An 18,367-nucleotide genomic window follows, 5' to 3' on the forward strand; every position below is an offset into this window, starting at 1 on the left:
CTTTTTTTTTATTTTTTTATTTTTTTATTTTTATTTTATTTTTATTTTATTTTTGTTTGTTTATTTAATTTAAACCAAGGATATTAGGGACATTTTACCCTTTAATGAATGTCATTTTTGTGACTTTCTCCTTCTAGTGCTCTTTTTGAGACATAAACTTCAAAAGGTGCTATTATTGACAATTGCCCTTTCCTAATTTAGAAATAATCAATCTGTAAATAATTGTAGGGAATATAGAAAGTACATGTTATTTTATGCGCATCTTACGCTATTCAATCATGTACTATTAATTATAGGGCAATTGTCAATAATAGTACCTTTTGAAGTTTATGTCTCAAAAATAGTATTAGAAGGAGAAAGTCACAAAAATGACATTCATTAAAGGGTAAAATATCTATAATACCATTGGTTTAAAATTAAATAAACAAACTAAAATAAATAAATATAAAAATAAAAAAAAATAAATTTTTATAGTTTCAGATTATATGTTTTCAGATTCGAAATTTTTATAATTTTTTTAAAAAAAAAATTTGAAATTTTTTTTTCTTTTTTTTCAGATTTTATTTTTATAATTTAAAAATACTTTTTTGAAACTGTTTTTAAAATTTTTATTTTTTATTTTATTATTTATTATTTATAAAAATTTAAATCCCAATTCCAAAACCCCACCCCTTAACTCTAAACCCTAAGGTTTGGATTAATTAACCCTAGGGGTATAAATGTACATTACCTCTTTAATGAAACCTATTTTTGTGACTTTGAACCTTGAGTGCTACTTTGGGAACAAAAACTTGGTTTGGTGCTATTCTAGTCCTTTTCTCTTAATTATACTTTATATTCCTTAAAATAGCATCATTTTGAGTTAATTTATGAATCCAACAAAAAAATCTTAAAGTTTTAAGTTATTGAATTTTTTAAACAGTCAAAAAATAAAAATAAGAGTGAAAGATAAGAGCTTTATATGTATTGTAAAGGAGTATATTTTATTTGTAAGATGTGTTATTCAACTATATATCTCGGATATAAATGAGAGATATTTATTCTTAACAGTTATTCTTAAGAGAAAAAGACCAATAACATTAAATCAAATTTTTGTTTCCAAACTAGCACTCAAGGTCAAAAGTCACAAAAATGGTATTCAAGGGATGGGGTTTAGGGTTTAGAATTTAGGGTTTAGGGTTTAGAATTTAGGTTTTAAGGTTTAGAATTGAGAAGTGAAGTTTTGGGGATAAGATTTCAAATTTTGAAAAATTAAAAAATTTAAATTTTTCAAAAGATAAAATGCTATTTTGGTCATTTTAGTTTTTGAGTGCTATTTTTGTGTTAGAAACTTAGAAATGTGATATTTTGGAGATTTGCCCTATTCTTAACTTATTTAATAAGTTTTTCAAAAAAAAGTTGTTACCTATAAAATGGAGTTAATAAAACGCGAGCCAAAACGGCGGTGTTTTAATTTTCGATACGTCCAAGACCCTCTTGTCGTTAATTTTAGTATTGTTTAAGACCAAACATTAAAGGGTGTTATTGTAATGTAACTTCGTCATACATCGTCAACAATTAAAGATCGAACAGAACCAAACCCCACACGACCTAACAACAACGACCAACCTATCTATCAGAGATTCAAAACCAGACACTGTAACGACTTCACAGACAACCATGGAATCGTTCGACATGAGTTCCATGGCGGCCTCAATCGGCGTCTCCGTCGCCGTTCTCCGTTTCCTCCTCTGCTTCGTCGCAACGATCCCAGTCTCCTTCGCGTGGAGATTCGTCCCGAGTCGACTCGGTAAGCACATCTACTCAGCTGCTTCTGGAGCTCTCCTCTCTTACCTCTCCTTTGGCTTCTCCTCGAATCTCCACTTCCTCGTTCCCATGACCATTGGCTACGCTTCGATGGCGATCTATAGACCAATGTCTGGATTCATCACTTTCTTCCTCGGTTTCGCTTATCTCATTGGCTGTCATGTGTTTTATATGAGTGGTGATGCTTGGAAAGAAGGAGGCATTGACTCTACTGGTAAACTCTTTTTTTTTAGATTTAAGATGGTGGAACCACATTGTTGATTGTTTCTTTTGGTGAGAGTGAGTTTGGTTTGTATGTATGTCTTTAGGAGCTTTGATGGTGTTGACGTTGAAAGTGATATCGTGTTCGATAAATTATAATGATGGGATGTTGAAGGAAGAAGGTCTCCGTGAGGCTCAGAAGAAGAACCGTTTGGTTCGGATGCCTTCTCTCATTGAGTACTTTGGTTACTGCCTTTGCTGCGGAAGCCATTTCGCTGGCCCTGTCTTCGAAATGAAAGATTATCTTGAATGGACCGAAGGGAAAGGAGTAAGCTTTTGATTCTTGATCTTGATTCATTAATTCTTGATTCTGGATTTATGGATTCTTGATTTATTGGTTCTTGATTTATAGGTTCTTCATTTATGATTTATTGGATCTAGATTCTTGATTCTTTATTTATCACTCTTGAGTCTTGACTCTTGATTTATCGGTTCTTTATTCAGAATTTATTGGTTATTGATTCTTGATTTATCATTCTTGATTCTGCCGGGAAAAAATATTTCTTGGTTCTTGATTTATCATTCTTGATTCTTGATTTATCCATTCTTGACTCTTTATTAATCGGTTAATCGTTCTTGATTTATCCGTTCTTGATTCTTGATTTTTCGGTTCTTGATTATTGATTTGTTTGTTTGCTTGATTTGTTGGTTAGATTTGGGCTGTTACTTCTGGAAAAGGGAAGAGACCATCGCCTTACGGAGCAACACTTCGAGCTATATTACAAGCTGGGATCTGTATGGCTCTGTATCTCTACTTAGTCCCTCAGTTCCCATTAACCCGGTTCACTGAGCCAGTGTACCAAGAATGGGGTTTCTGGAGAAGATTCGGTTACCAGTACATGGCCGGTTTCACTGCTCGTTGGAAGTACTACTTCATCTGGTCGATCTCAGAGGCTTCCATCATCATCTCCGGTTTGGGTTTCAGTGGTTGGACCGACGAAAACACTCAAACTAAGGCCAAATGGGACCGCGCAAAGAACGTCGATATCTTAGGTGTTGAGCTAGCCAAGAGTGCTGTTCAGATTCCTCTTGTGTGGAACATACAAGTCAGCACTTGGCTCCGTCACTGTGAGTATATTTAGGGATGAGATTCTAGAGATTGACTTTATACGCATTTTGACGGTGTTTCTTGTGATTAAATTGCAGATGTGTATGAGAGAATTGTGAAGCCAGGGAAGAAAGCTGGCTTCTTCCAGCTGCTAGCTACTCAAACCGTTAGTGCCGTGTGGCATGTGAGTGCTCCTTCTTCCATAATGATTCAATCTTTTTTGTTTGTTAAGTAATCGAAATCTTTACTTGTTTCTCTTTGCAGGGACTGTATCCTGGATACATTATCTTCTTTGTTCAATCAGCATTGATGATCGATGGTTCTAAAGGTACAGTGCTTCTCTCGGCTTTTTAACTTTCATTCACGTTTGTTAAATCTTTATCTTAAAACATGTTTTATTATATTTTCATTGAGCAGCTATTTACCGTTGGCAACAAGCAATGCCTCCGAAGATGGCAATGCTGAGAAGTGTTATGGTTTTCATCAACTTCCTCTACACAGTTTTGGTTCTCAATTACTCATCCGTTGGTTTCATGGTATATATAACTCTTCCCTCTATATTGTTAACGGTTCTATTTTATCTCAAAGTCGCTCATTTTTTGTTCAGGTGTTGAGCTTGCACGAAACACTCGTGGCCTACAAGAGTGTATATTTCATAGGAACAGTGGTGCCTATTGCTGTGATTCTACTCAGCTACTTGGTTCCTGTGAAGCCTGTGAGACCAAAGACCCGGAAAGAAGAATAAATCTGTCTTTGTTTAAAACTTCTTTGTCTTTGTTCTTCTCTTGGACCGTTTATGTACACCACGGAACTTAGATTTTGTGTTTATTCTTCTTCATTTTTTCTCAAATCTCAGATATTTTACTTGAATTTTTGAAGAAATACATGATTTAGATGTGTTTCTCTCTGTTTGTCTTATATACTTTGTTTGTCAGTCACACCTGCTCTTGAGTAGAAGTTGTGATAGAGTATGAAGAGCAAGTCTAACCATGTGCTCGATGTCAGATTGGCTTTGTCTTCTTGATTATCCCAAATGCGACTTGCAAGTAACTCGACAATAAACATGAATATAAGTTCTAATTTCTTCCGAATTAAAGAGATTATTAATTTGAAAACAGGTTTTTTTTTGTTTTCTTTACACTTTTACAGAATTTTAATTTAAAACAAAGAAATAATTTAATTGCAGAAATTGACAGCAATAAATTAGGGATGCCTTAATTTGGAATGTTCTTGATATTAGAAATACTTTGTGGAGTTAATTTTAAGCTTTAGATATTTTTTCTGTTTCAAAATAGATTTAAGACATACATTTATTAATATGTAAAAGGCAAAGAAAATTTAAAGATATATCCATTAAATATATCAATGACATTGGAGTATAAATAACTTGCAAAACTAATGGGTATTTTTATTTTGTACTTCTCTTTTAATAGATTAGATTAAAATATACTCATGATACGCGAGTTAAAAATAAACTTTAAATTGATAATTTACGTAATCATATCTATATAATTAACATTTGAACTGAGACTTATTTTCAATTATCTAAAATATGTTGTATAAATCATAATTAAGAAAATATTCAAAAACCTTAAAGTCCATTATTTTATATGAATAAAAGAGATTGAAAACACACACTTTAGATTTATATTATTTTAAACTGGATCAAACTAATGTAAATATTAATCTGTTTAATTTTGTATCTTGTGATAAGAAGTTAAATAAGCCAAGATGGGTGTTCCAAAAAAAAAGGAACCAAAATAGCTAACAGAACCGCAGCTACAATAGTCAAGCCGAGCGGAAGGCATAAGAAAAACAGATAGGCAACTCAATTAAGCAACTAAAGACATCATTAATGCTAAAATAAGAGTAGAAGCTCTGGGAATCAGAGACCATAATTCAGTGATCTACTTCCTGGAAGTGTTGCAGCAACTAGTGCATAAGGAGCAACAGAAGTCACGGCTAAAACCTCAGAGGCGAACACGCACCACCTAATTAAGCCAGAGAACTGTGAGGAGAACATCGCTGGCAAAGAGTTACGGAGTTATGAGAACCTCCACCGCCAATTAAACAAACATGGAGTCAAAAGCTCAGTTGTGCTTTTTGAATAAACGAGTCCTATATTTCCTGCGGACAGAGCTGAAGAGATAGAAAACAGAGCTAACAAGATAGAAATCCAAATAGCAACCTCACACGAAGGTAATAAAGGGATACAAATAGCAACCTCACACTGAGACTAGAGCTTGTGATGTTATATATTTCTATCTTTTATGGTATGAAACTTAGTTTTCTTAGAATTATGACAGAATTGTTGCAACATGTCACATTTACATTCAATGTGTCTACGTTCATATAATAAGAAATTTTATAACCCATAGACAAAACCAACAAAAATCTTTTTTATAATTGATAAATAATTAAAATTTATGTGTTAAAATCTAGTATTCAATTGACCGTCATATGCGGCAACTGTAGTAATTACTAAGTATAATTATATAACTTCTTATAGAAGTATAATTTAAGAAAAAAGAAGTATAATTTAAGAAACAAAAATTTATATAATAACTAGAGATTTATACTAAGAAGATTATGGATCCAAAAACACTAAATTCCACAGTTTGGATAAAAAACATAATGATGTTGTTTATTGTTTGATATTTATTAAAGCTTTTTATAAAAAGGATAGATGTAGACATTTGGGAAAAAAAAATATTATCATCTTAACACTACATTTACGAGACATTATATTAGGAAAATTCGAATCCTAGAAGAGTGATTAGGGTAATAAACAAGCATTTAGGGAGACTAATTATGGCTAAAAAGTGATTATCTTTGTTTAAGTGAATAAAACGTTCCCCGGAAGAGAAATATTATGATTAAGACACATTCGCAAGGCGATGGCTGGACCATACATTAATATATAATAAAGTCACATCAAATAAATGGTCGGAGACTTACTCTATCCATTAATTATGTAGTACAAAGTGAGCCACATTATTAAATTATTGTAATAAACATTATCTTAAATTTTAGAAAATGATTGATACAGTTGCTAAAAAAGAAAAGAAAATTATTGATATTATGGAGTATGGAGTATTGGTCAGTCACCTGATTACTTGAGCCAATTTGAAGGTTGAAAATTGTGGTGAGAATGAGAAACAAGATTCCAATATCGTGCCAAAAAATTGACTTGTAGGCAACTCGGAAATAAACAAACAGGAATATACCATTCGTTACTAGAAGTAGGTTTTTATATTTGTAACATAATATTTGTGACAAAAAAAAAAAAAAAAAATATTTGTAACATAATATACATTTTTAGTTTTTAGATACTTTCATTAACTAATATTAATAAATCATACATTTAAAATATTTTAATTTATCAAATATTATAAGTTGATAATTATTAAAAAAGTATATAGTAAAAATAAGTTATAACTTAATTCTAATTATTATTATATTTTAATAAGTATATAACTTAATTGTAACTATTATTATATTCTAATTATTACTAAATATTAAGTATTTTATTATAAAATATATTTTTAGCATATATCGAAAATTTAATCATTTTGCTAACATGTATTTGATCATGTTAACCAATTAATGTTAAAAATAAAATTATAATATCTACGGACGGGACTGAAATACTGAAAATATTAAGGTCCAAGGTCAACAGTTTAAACAAAAACCTAACAAAAAAACATAACAACATTGTTTATTGGAGGGTGATTGGTTGAGCTTTATCTCCTTACTTTAGCTTTATTTATTTTTAAATCACTAAATTTTACCAATCATGTTGTAGCTTTACTTTTAAAAATTAAAGTCTACATCAAGTTTTTATTTAGTTTTACCAATCATAATTTAGCTTTATTTTTAAAGGTACAATAAAAAAATAAAGCAAAACTTTTTCTTATGTATTTTAGACAAACACTCTACATCTTCGTTTTATAGGCTGTAGAATCTGTAAATGAAAAAAAATATCTATAATATCAAATAAATTATATAATTATAATAAAAACTTTATTTTAATTTTTGAATTTGAGTGTTTTTAAATTATTAAGATATTTAAATAATATAAATATTATTTACATAGCACATTTTAAATTACAATAAATTTTGACAATTTATTAAAAAATATTAATATAAATTATTTTAAGTGATATAAAATAATAATTTTAAATATACAACACATATTTCATATATTTTATTTTGAAATATCTACAGCCTACATCTTACAGCTACAACAAATTTAACTACAGCAAAAGTCTCTGCAGAAAAAATCTACAGTAACAACTTTACAGCTACAACCGATTTATCTATAGCTAAACATCTACATCTAAATTTTTAAAGCCACAGTGAAACCAATCATCACTGTTTGATACTTTATAAAGCTTAAATGAAAAGGATTGATGTAGACATTTACTGGGAAATGAAAATATTGTCATCTTAACACAACATCTAGAGACATTATATGACTTATCTTGTTTAAATGAATAAAACATTATAAGGGAAATCCGAATCCCAAAAAATGATTAGGGTAATAAACAGGCCTTAAGGAAGATTACTGATGGTTAGAAAGTGACTTATCTTGTTTAAGTGAATAAAACATTCCCCGAAAAAGAAATGTTATGATTAAGAGACATTAGCGAGAAGTGGACCATACATTAATATATAATAAAGTCACATCAAATATATGGTCGGGAACTTTATGCATATTAATGCAGTACACAGTGAATCATACCCTATCTATATACCCTCTGTTTTTTTTATACGATGTTTTAGCTTTACCACACAAATTAACAAAATAGTTTTACTAAAGACACTTGATTACAACAAAAAAGTAATCAAAAATTACTAATCATTGCTATTCTGAACTAATAAAACAAAAACAACATATTAACATTTAATATTGTAATCATTTATTTTAATAGTTTTACATAAAAGTTTCAAAACATATATATTGAAACAAAAATATCTTCTAAAAGATCATATAAAAAGAAAGAGAGAGAGAGTATTATTGTAACAAACACTATTTTAAATTTTATAAAATGATTGATACTACGGACTATGGTCAGTCACCTGATATTTGAACGCAAAAAACCATGGTGAGAATGAGAATCAAGATTCTAACATATACCTTAACGTCCGGTCCATTTTTAGCTTCATTTGGATTTGTGATTGTAGCTTTTTACTATATTATATAAAAATATAACTCAACTAAAATTTTCGTTGGTTCGATTTAATTAACATTTTATTTTACCTAAATATTTTCATCAATTGATTTGAAATGTTTTTTTAATGTTAAAAAGGTTATTTTCTTTTAGTTTAGAAACAAACTTGTATTTCTTAGGGACAATATCTAGAAATCAAGTCTCGTATGTAACTCTCGAATGAATCTGAAAACTTTTCTTATTAATCTTTTAAAGAAACTCTCTCAAAACCTTAAGCTCTCAATCACAAACTCATAAGTTATGCAACACTCTTGCATCTTCTTATATATAACTCTAAACTTCTTAAATTCATTAGAAATAACACAATAAGATATTTTCTAATCTTCTTAGATAACCACAGGATTAGGTAGATTGTATCTAAAACTACTTGAAACTTAATCCAATATTATCCCTTTTAAGCTTGAAGCTCTCTGTCGCCAAGTTCTTCATGCCAATGAAGTCTCTCATCTCTTTAAACTTATATCTCCCTAGAGCCTTTGTCAAGATATCAGCTTTATGTTTGTATCTAGGTACGTGCTCTACTCCAACATTTCCATTTTCCACACATTCTCGTATAAAATGGTATCTCTTGTGTATATGCTTACTTTTTCCATGGAAGACCGGGTTTCTTGTCAAAGCAATTGCAGACTGATTATTAATTCGAATAATCACTCTTTCACTTACTTGATTCGTGATTTCACATAGTAGATTCTGTAACCAAATAGCTTGTCTAGTCTCTGTTCCCGCCATAAATTCAGCCTCAGAATATGACAGTGCCACGGTGTCATGTTTCTGCGAGCACCATGTGATTGGACTCTCTCCAAGGTAAAAGATATGGAATGTAGTGCTTCTCCCATCATTTGGATCAGACACATAGCTGCTGTCACTGTAACCTAAAAGTTTTGGTACTCCTTGTGTTGATCGCTCAAAAGTTAGCCCATACGAGACACTTCCACGCAAATATATCATAACCTGTTTCATCACAATACCGTGCGACTCCCTCGGACTCTGCATGGACCGTGACATAACTCCTACACTATAAGAGAGATCAGGTCGTGTGTGGAGAATGTATCGCAAGCATCCAATGTTTTCCACATATATCTGGTATGATCATCAATAACAACAAAAATATACATGTTTCCAGTAGGTGAGCTAAGTGTTATGGGTTCACATAAATCTCCGTGAAGCAGCTCAAGTGTCTCGCTTGCTCGATATGCGAATCTTCGGCATGTCAAGTACTAGCTCTTTCTGTATCATACCTTTCAATGACCCTGAGTTTATGTGTCCTAATCGTGTGTGCCAACGTTTCTACTCGCTAGTTGACATCATATATAGGTGTGCATTGCATCTCACTCCTATATGAACTTTGTATAGTCTGTTCTTCAACCGTTTTTGCTTCACAAGTATTTTTCCATGTTGATCATGCATTGTTAACTCTTCTCCTCATAGCCTTATGTCGCATCCTGCTTCTGTAGCTTGTCCTAAGCTGATGATATTACTCTTGAGATCAGGAATGAAGTAAACATCTGTCATCTTTCACGATTCTCCATTCATATCAGTGAATGATATCGTTCCTTTCCCTATGATATATATTCGTGAATCATCCTGAATCTGATTTTTTCTGTAATGGTGTTGTCGATTCTAGAAAAACATCTTCGATCTCCAGTCATATGATTGCTTGCTCCATTATCAAGATACCATATATTATCTTCACCGGAATTTGTCTCATATTTTTCAGGTAAGACGTTCTTCTAGTTTAAAAATACTACCTCATGCATCATAAGTTCATCAGCTTCATGTGTGTCGGTATTGTATGTTTCACACACCATTATTAGCCAAGCAAGCATGGAGAATAGTCACCAATCCAGATGGTTTACTGGCTCGGGACCTGCAAGGCTGCAACTTCGGTTTCATCCTAGTTTGTGATGAACTCTGTTTTTTAATACAGTTTCGTGTTTTAAAAAGGAATTGTGGAGTGAATTCGCTTTTATCGCATAATTGGCAACTAAAAATAGTTTTTCTTTCACGTTCTACGTTGGAATTAATCTTGCATAGAAGATATTGTATATAGTTGATAAGTAATTTTTTTTTTCGAAAGCATATGAAGTTGATAAGTAAATTTATCATTTCAATGTAATAAAATTTTAATTTTGCACCAAAGAAAGACATTTCAGTCCAAAAAGCAAAAACACATAATATAGATGGCTTACTAATTAGACCGAGTTTTATTATATAAACGCAAATCAAATTGTTCTGGTAAAACCGTGGAATCGAGTTTTCTTCTAAAACCACGAAATTGATTTTTTCGCTAAAACCGCAAAATCAAGTTTTTCCACCAAAACCGTAAAACCGAGCCCCCCTCCCCCCCAAAACAGTAAAACCGAGTTTTCTCGCCAAAACACAAAATCAGATTTTCCCGCAAAAAATGTAAAATCGAGTTTTCCCGTCAAAATCGCAAAATTGATTTTTCCCGCTAAAACTGTGAAATCAAGTTTTCCCGCCGAAACCATAAAATCGAGTTTTCCAGCCAAAAACCGTAAAATCAAGTTTTTCCGTCAATACCGCAAAATCGAGTTTTCCCGTTAAAACCGCAAAATCGAGCTTTCTCGCCAATACCCCATAATCATATTTTCCTGCCAAAACCAGAAAATGTGTTTTTCACCTACAAAATCCAATTTTTTTTTTGCTAAAACTGTAAAATCGGAATGTTTCCGCATAAATCGTAAAATCTTGTTTTTTCGCTAAAACTATACAATCATATTTTCCTACAAAAAATAATAATCAATTATATTAAGTTAAATGAGTTAACAAGTGTCCACTAATTTTAAGTAGAAATCATTTAATAAATGAGTCTTAACAAAATTACCCTTTTAAAACTCATTAAAAACTCGCGAACAGAACCATTATAATTAACATCCCTACAAAAAAATATATAATATAGATGGCTTGCTGATTAGATCGACGTCTATAAAAGTATCCAAGCAAGATCTAACTTTTGGTTAACTAATTAAATTCAAGATTTTTTTTTTTTAATATCTCAGCTGCATGGAATAGTTACAACGAGATATGAACAACCAACAAAGAAGAAAAAAGTAAGTGAAATAAAAGTTGGATCGTGTCGGCCATATTAACAACTTTTAATTTTAGTCAACAAAATCATAACAACTAAAACTTATACTTATCAAAAAAAAAAAAGTTCTTTCTTTTGTTGACAAAAGAATTAATCCAATATTTTTTCAAAAAAAAGGAATTAATTCAATGTTCTTCTTTTTTAGAAAGTTTAATTCAATCTTTTCTCCTCGTTCAAAGTCCATGCTAAATCAAATTTCGTCTATTCTAGTTGGATACTAGATGGGGTCTGGCAAATATCTGTCTTTCCAGTGAGATGTAAGTTATCGAATTTGAAATTTGCTCTGAATAATTTCAACTATATATAATATCAGTAAATTAAATGAACGAGCCATAAGCAAACGTAAGTATACACTTTTTCTTAGTTTTATCTATTATGAACATGGTGTTATTGTAAGACTATCAACAATGGTTTCCATAATTCAACATCCTCTTTTTCTCTTTTAACACTCCACATAATTTTCTCTTTTTTTTCACCTAATTATTCAACACTTGCTTCATTTTTATTATTTACTATAGTTTTGTTTAATAAAATTCAAACCTTATCCCATAATTTTCAATTATTTTTTATCTTTTCTAATTTACAACTATATATATATATATATTAAAAACTATATATTAATAATAATGATGATCATTTTAACTTAAATAACTAAAATGACATAATTTTAAATAAAATTTATTTTATTTTTTATTAATATTTTTAGATAACTTTTTAAATAATACTAAGATTAGTATTAGTTAAAAAAAATTACGAAACTTCAAATAAAAAAAAAAACAAAATAACGAATAAAACACATATTAAATTAGAAAAAAGTTTTTATATCCAAATCAAACAAAAAAGAGTCTATTTATAGATTATAAAATTTTATGAATATTGAAATAAAAAATGGAAGTTTTAAATTAAGTTGTTATAAATAACTAATGTCAAATAATTAGGATAGAATAAGAAAAACAAAAATCAGAAACATCCAATATGAAATAGATATCTAACTTTGTTGGACCCATTGTTTTTGCTTTCAACATGTTGAATCAAATATTCAATATGTCTATTGCATATGGTCTTAGAGATAACTCGTGCGTTTTGACGCATGTGATAAGATAAAAAATGAATGATTGTGTGTGACAAATTGCCACATCCTATACAAACTATTATCCTTCCGTTCAAATTAATTGGCCTCTTAAAGTTTAAAATTTATTTAATTTTAAATATCACTTTATGTTATCAATACATTTATTTGATAGTGTTCTAAATTATATTTTTAAGCTCACCAATTAACATAATGAAATAAAATAATATATTAATTAGAGATAAAACATAAATTTTAATGATTTTCTTAATATGTATCAAAAACTTAGAACGGCGTATAAAATGAAACATTGTTAATTCATGATATTTTTCTTTCATTATGTACATTTCGCTAATTTTCCTTTTATATAAAGTCTGACAAAAACTCACTTGTCCAAAGAGTTATTGGCAAACAAAAAAATCAAGAGTGGCATATGAATTAGTTTTATTTCTAAAAAGTCACATATATATGATGGAATATGAATTTGATTTATTACCTTGTAACAAATTAACTCTTTTTTTGGTCAAAAATTAACTTTGTTGCTAGAATCTCTGTACTGTGTACAGGGTTGATGTAGTGGTTTCTTTTTCTATATTAAAGAAAAACAACTTTAAGCCTACTATTTCACACACAAAAAAAGAAGACTAATTTTAAGACTAATATATGACTTCTTTGGACTTTGGGAATTACAGAAAGAAATAAAATCATCTACAAGTTGTCACCTTTTTATGTCGACTTCATCAATATTCACACTCAACTAATAAATCAACGGGGATGATATAATATACTCCCTCCGTTTCGATATAAATGATTTTTTTGGTGATTATTTTTGTTTCACAATAGATGATGTTTTCACATATATAGATAACTTTAAATTTATCATAATCAATTATATTTCTATTATTTTTGTTTATAATTAAATAAATTAGTTTTAAATTATATTTTAATGATTTTTTTATTTAAAAAAGATAATCTCTTAAAATATGTGCAAAGAACCAAAACTTTATCTATTATGAAACAGATGGAGTATATACTTAAAACAATTTCGTACATAAGGCATAACCTACACTGTACGTCTGCAGATGATTTGCTGTTGTGGTGATCTCCAGAAACAATCAACTATTTTCACAATTGTTTTTCAAATGATAAAGATATTTACCGTCTCCTTTCTAAGAAATACATAAATCTATCCATTTTATTTATTAATCTTTTGAACATAAAACTTTTTAGTCGTGTCTTGTTCCTCACTATTACTTTACATTTTTTTAATTCATATTTGTAGTTAATTAGTGTTAGTGTATATTGTGTTCAGTACTCTTTTGTGTTTAATGGTTTTCAATTAGCACACCTTTTTCCTCTACTACGAATTATAGCTGTTCAATCAGTTACATATACGACATTATCAATTTGTGGGGAACATTTTTCTTATTTCCAAAAGCGTGTTTGAACGTTCTAAGATAGCTGCTCAATTAGTAGTACATACCATGATCATTTTTCAGGCAGCAGTTTTTTACTTCCTAAAGTGTGTTTAAACTTTCTAACACCATCTTCAATGATCCTTCATTTTACAGGGAAACATTAAAAATGAGGTGATGATACATCATTTTGTAAGAAATATATTTATGAATATTGATATACTAAGTTTGAAGGAACACTATTAATATACTCATTTTGATAATTCTTAAACTATTGTATAGTTTTATTTATATCTAAAAAATCATTATTTTATTTAATACTTTAACAAAATTATTAATATTTTCATTCACACAATTATAAGTTCATATGAATCATTATATATTTTGCTAAAAGTTAAAATTATATATATAATAAATACTTCAATTAAATTATTATATTTTGTTAAACGTAATATATATTATAATTTAATAACAAGTATCAATAAGAAATATATTTTGGACTATTTTTGTAGGAGATAAATGAGAAGAATTATTGGAGCACAATTTAAAATTTAGTTTGAAATTATTTTATTTTGAGGGAAAATATGAGATGTGTCATTAAAGGTTTTAAAAGTTACAAAAATTTCTAGGAAATTTTCATGTTTACTACTTTATTGTTACCATTATTCATGTTTACTTTCACTAAAGAGACATTTTCAAAAATTATTCTTCATTAAAACACAAAAGACTCTTTATACCCATGATACATTAAAAAATATATATATATATTTTTTATGTTTTCAAATTATTCTTTTTTACATTCAAATTTTTGTATAAAAATAAAATTTGAATTTTTCGGATTGTTTTCTTTCAAATTTTCTTTTTGAAAAATAATTTTTTTAAGTATTTATTTATATATTCATTAGAATCAGAAACTCCACATTCCAAAAATCCTACCCCACCCCTTAGCTCTAAATCATAAGTCTGGATTAATTAACCATAGAGTTATATGTGTCATTTTCCCTTTTTAAAACTGAAAATAAAAATGGTTGAAATAAACATAAAAAATGGTATTAGAAATGTAGTATTTTTGGTAATTTTCCAAGATTTTTTACGGTTAAGTCGAAACTTTCTTTTTGGTTCAAGTGTTACGTTGTAAAATATGAGAGGTGTAATCAGATGTCTTAGATTGGCAAACATTTAGATAGTTATCGAGATATATGATGTAACCAAAGCTTCTAGGGATAGAACTAGATCCGTTGATTTTAAGAATATCCGGAAACTAGGGTTTGTGAATACTTTTCATAGTGCTTAATCAAAAGCTCTTAGGGTTGAGAATACTCTTCTCAGTGGTTTATAGAAACCTTTTAGGAAAACTCTTTTTTATTAATCAATCAAAATCTGAATACAAACTTAAGCTTAGACGGCTATATATAAGAAATCATAAAACCCTAAAACTTTACAGATAATTATCCAAATAATAAGTAAAACACTAAATAATTAAGATACTTATTCTATCTACATATCTAAATATCTATCTACATCATTCGTTCCGGATTGGAGAAGATTTGTCTTCGAATCTTGATTGTAGTCTTCGAATCCAAAACGTTTTCTAATAAAAACTCTTCCTTGAATCTTCAATAGCATGTTCTGTACGATTTTTACACAGATCTGTTTGTAACTTGAATCTTCGCAAATTCGTTTTCGCACAAAATTTGCACCCAACAGATTATTAACATTCTGCACAAAATCTTCACCAATACGATTTTGCCCTAACTTTGCACGCGAAATTTCAGTGAAACCCTCTTTGAAAACAAAGTCAATATGAAGGACATCGTGTCCTTCATATATATCATAGATTGGATCACCATAGATCTCATGGTTCACTTCTCTTTCAACAAAAGAAATTTCGTCCATGATAGAATAGATGCTTATACTCACCATGACATTCAGAATCGTCTTCGATTGAGAAATAAAAAAAACGCAGCTCAGATACCAACTGATGTAGCGGAAGCTTCTAGGGATATAACTAGATCCGTTGATTCTAAAAATACCCGGAAACTAAGGTTTATGAATACTTTTCACAATGCTTAATCAAAAACTCTTAGGGTTGAGAATACTCTTCTCAATGGTTTATAGAAACCTTTTTAGAAAACTCATATCTATTAATCAATCAAAATCAATAGAAACTTAAGCATAGACGGCTATATACGTGGAAGCACCATATCATACTGTTTAAGGTTTAAAGGCTTCTACACTCAAGTCTGGGATTCGAATCCCAGACTATGCAATTTATTGCAGATTACATGAAATCCAGGTTTCAAATCCCGGAGAGAGCAGTTTATTAAACAATTATGCAAACTACAGAAGAAATGCTTACAAGGAATCTTCAACATGGTGCAAGTAAATCTGGCCAGACGTGGATCTTCATATGACGGCTCAGGTGATGCAGTTAGACATAAGTCTTCATAAGACAGATAGTATTGTCAGTTGTCGAAGCGCCTATGTAATCTTTCTCATATCATAATTGTAATATCATAATAAAAATCAGTGTTAAAAAAATACTCTTATATATAAGAAATCATAAAACCCTAAAACATTAAAGATAATTATCCAAATAATAAATAAAACACTAAATAATTAAGATGTTTATTCTAAATATCTATCTACATCAATATCCGTCTTCAAACCTTTTAGTAATTTGAACATGTCAAATGGTTTTTACGAATTTGGATGTCTAGCAAACAGTAATCGCTTAGTCAGACCCATTATAAGCAAGGGATCAAATTGATTATGAAAACACTTTCAACACACAAATAAAAACAGTAACGGTTATAGCTTATTTGATTATTTGTCAATTGAGCCACGGTCCACGGAAATAATATACACGTCAAATGAGAGTTGGAGACTCTGCAAAATACGCTAAGAACGGCCAATAACTGTTCTGGTGTATCCAAAAACAATCGTTTACTAGTTTGGGAATTTGCACCTAGTAGCGCACAAAAATATTATAATTCATTATCTATACATTTATTCATTTACCCTAAATCTAACCGATATATATAACTCCGTCTGTTTCTAAATGTTACATATTCTAAACTTTTCACATATTTTAATAAAACACATTAAATTTGCATATTTTTTGTGATTATCTTTTTTCCATAATATTAAACTAATAAAAATCTAATAAGTGCAATTAAATTTTTTGAAATTTGCAATTTGTTAATAGAATATGCATTGAAAATGCACAAAATAAATCTTCTTGGAACAAATTTTTTTTCTAGAATATGTAACATTTTGAAACGGTGAGAGTATATTATATGTAATTTTGATGTTTTACCCTTCCTTATAACCGGTGCAATCTGCACAATTAAAAAAAAAAAGTATTTATTTTTGTTAGAAATAAAGTAAATATGGCTCTTTTTTTTAACACAAATTGCTAAAGGTAAAAGTTGAAGAAGCTCAATAGTTCTTTCCAACGACGTTTTCTGGAATAGCAGCCCGGTTGTGACGCCTCTGTCAGAGACGAGAGACACAAGATTCGTCGATTCTAAAATCGAAATCCGCGACCCTGATGTATCACCTCTGTGAATAATTTTTCCAGTTCGAGATTAGTCTGTGACTGAAGAAAGAACTTGAACTTTAAGTTCCGATTTTAGAGCCGATATTTGCACTGATACGTTTGGTCTTTTGTGTTGCATGTGAGATTCAATATTTGGGGATGTCTTACCACGAATGTTGTGGGGATTTCCTGTTTGTATATTCTGGTTGTTTTTATTCCATTTCTAGGTCATTCCATATGAGTGAATCAGTAAATGAAATAGATTTATAAATATGAACCAATGTATGAGTATGTGGATCTATTTGTAATTGGAGTATCCTACATATATTGTAACATAATAGTACAACCTTTTGATCGCATAGTTTGGAGATATGCACCTTCTTGTTCGTCAGTTAGTAAAAAATGTTTTAAGATGAAGAACATTTTTATTTTTGTATATTATATACTATTATATACATATAATAGAAATGAAACGTAAAATATATTACATATGTTAGTACTCCATCTGTAAAATAAGCACCGTGACTACCATCATCACCAACTGTTTTATTGCTGCCAGCGTCTTATTTTCACCGTTTTCTCCACTCATGGCTCTTCGCTTTTTTCCACCGACTATTATTCTTCTCCACTTTTTGTGGTGGTTTCTTTTGCTCCTCCAGCAACTCCGGCTTGCACCAGCTCTTCGGCAAATAATATCTTCTCATTCACCTCATCATTCTCTTTTTCATTACTCAATCATCTTCACATCCGGTTACTCAATGTGTTATTTGTTATGTTCTATTGTATTCGACAAAAGTAGAATATAAATATGGATGTACAGTTAATAAACATTTGTTATGTGATGTTCTATGTCAATTTTCCACAATTTGTTATCAGAATATTCT

The 18,367-nt window shown here is 29.8% G+C and overlaps 1 protein-coding gene and 1 long non-coding RNA gene across 2 annotated transcripts; one reads left to right on the forward strand and one right to left on the reverse strand.

Annotated features, from left to right (window-relative positions):
• Positions 1-1,468: 1,468 nt before the first annotated feature.
• LOC103838345 (lysophospholipid acyltransferase 2) lies at positions 1,469-4,072 on the forward strand. Its single transcript, XM_009114777.3, has 7 exons — positions 1,469-2,020; positions 2,115-2,335; positions 2,721-3,135; positions 3,214-3,299; positions 3,380-3,443; positions 3,533-3,651; positions 3,723-4,072. The coding sequence occupies exons 1-7, from the start codon at positions 1,660-1,662 to the stop codon at positions 3,858-3,860; spliced, it is 1,404 nt and encodes a 467-aa protein (XP_009113025.1). The 5' UTR covers positions 1,469-1,659; the 3' UTR covers positions 3,861-4,072.
• Positions 3,905-18,161, reverse strand: LOC117128054. The gene is made up of 2 exons (XR_004451194.1): positions 7,307-18,161; positions 3,905-7,056 (listed from the first exon to the last, which is right to left on the reverse strand). It is a non-coding gene; the product is annotated as an uncharacterized LOC117128054 (long non-coding RNA).
• Between the last annotated feature and the right edge of the window lie 206 nt (positions 18,162-18,367).

The sequence above is a fragment of the Brassica rapa genome, chromosome A09, assembly GCF_000309985.2.
Source record: "Brassica rapa cultivar Chiifu-401-42 chromosome A09, CAAS_Brap_v3.01, whole genome shotgun sequence".
NCBI lineage: Eukaryota > Viridiplantae > Streptophyta > Magnoliopsida > Brassicales > Brassicaceae > Brassica > Brassica rapa.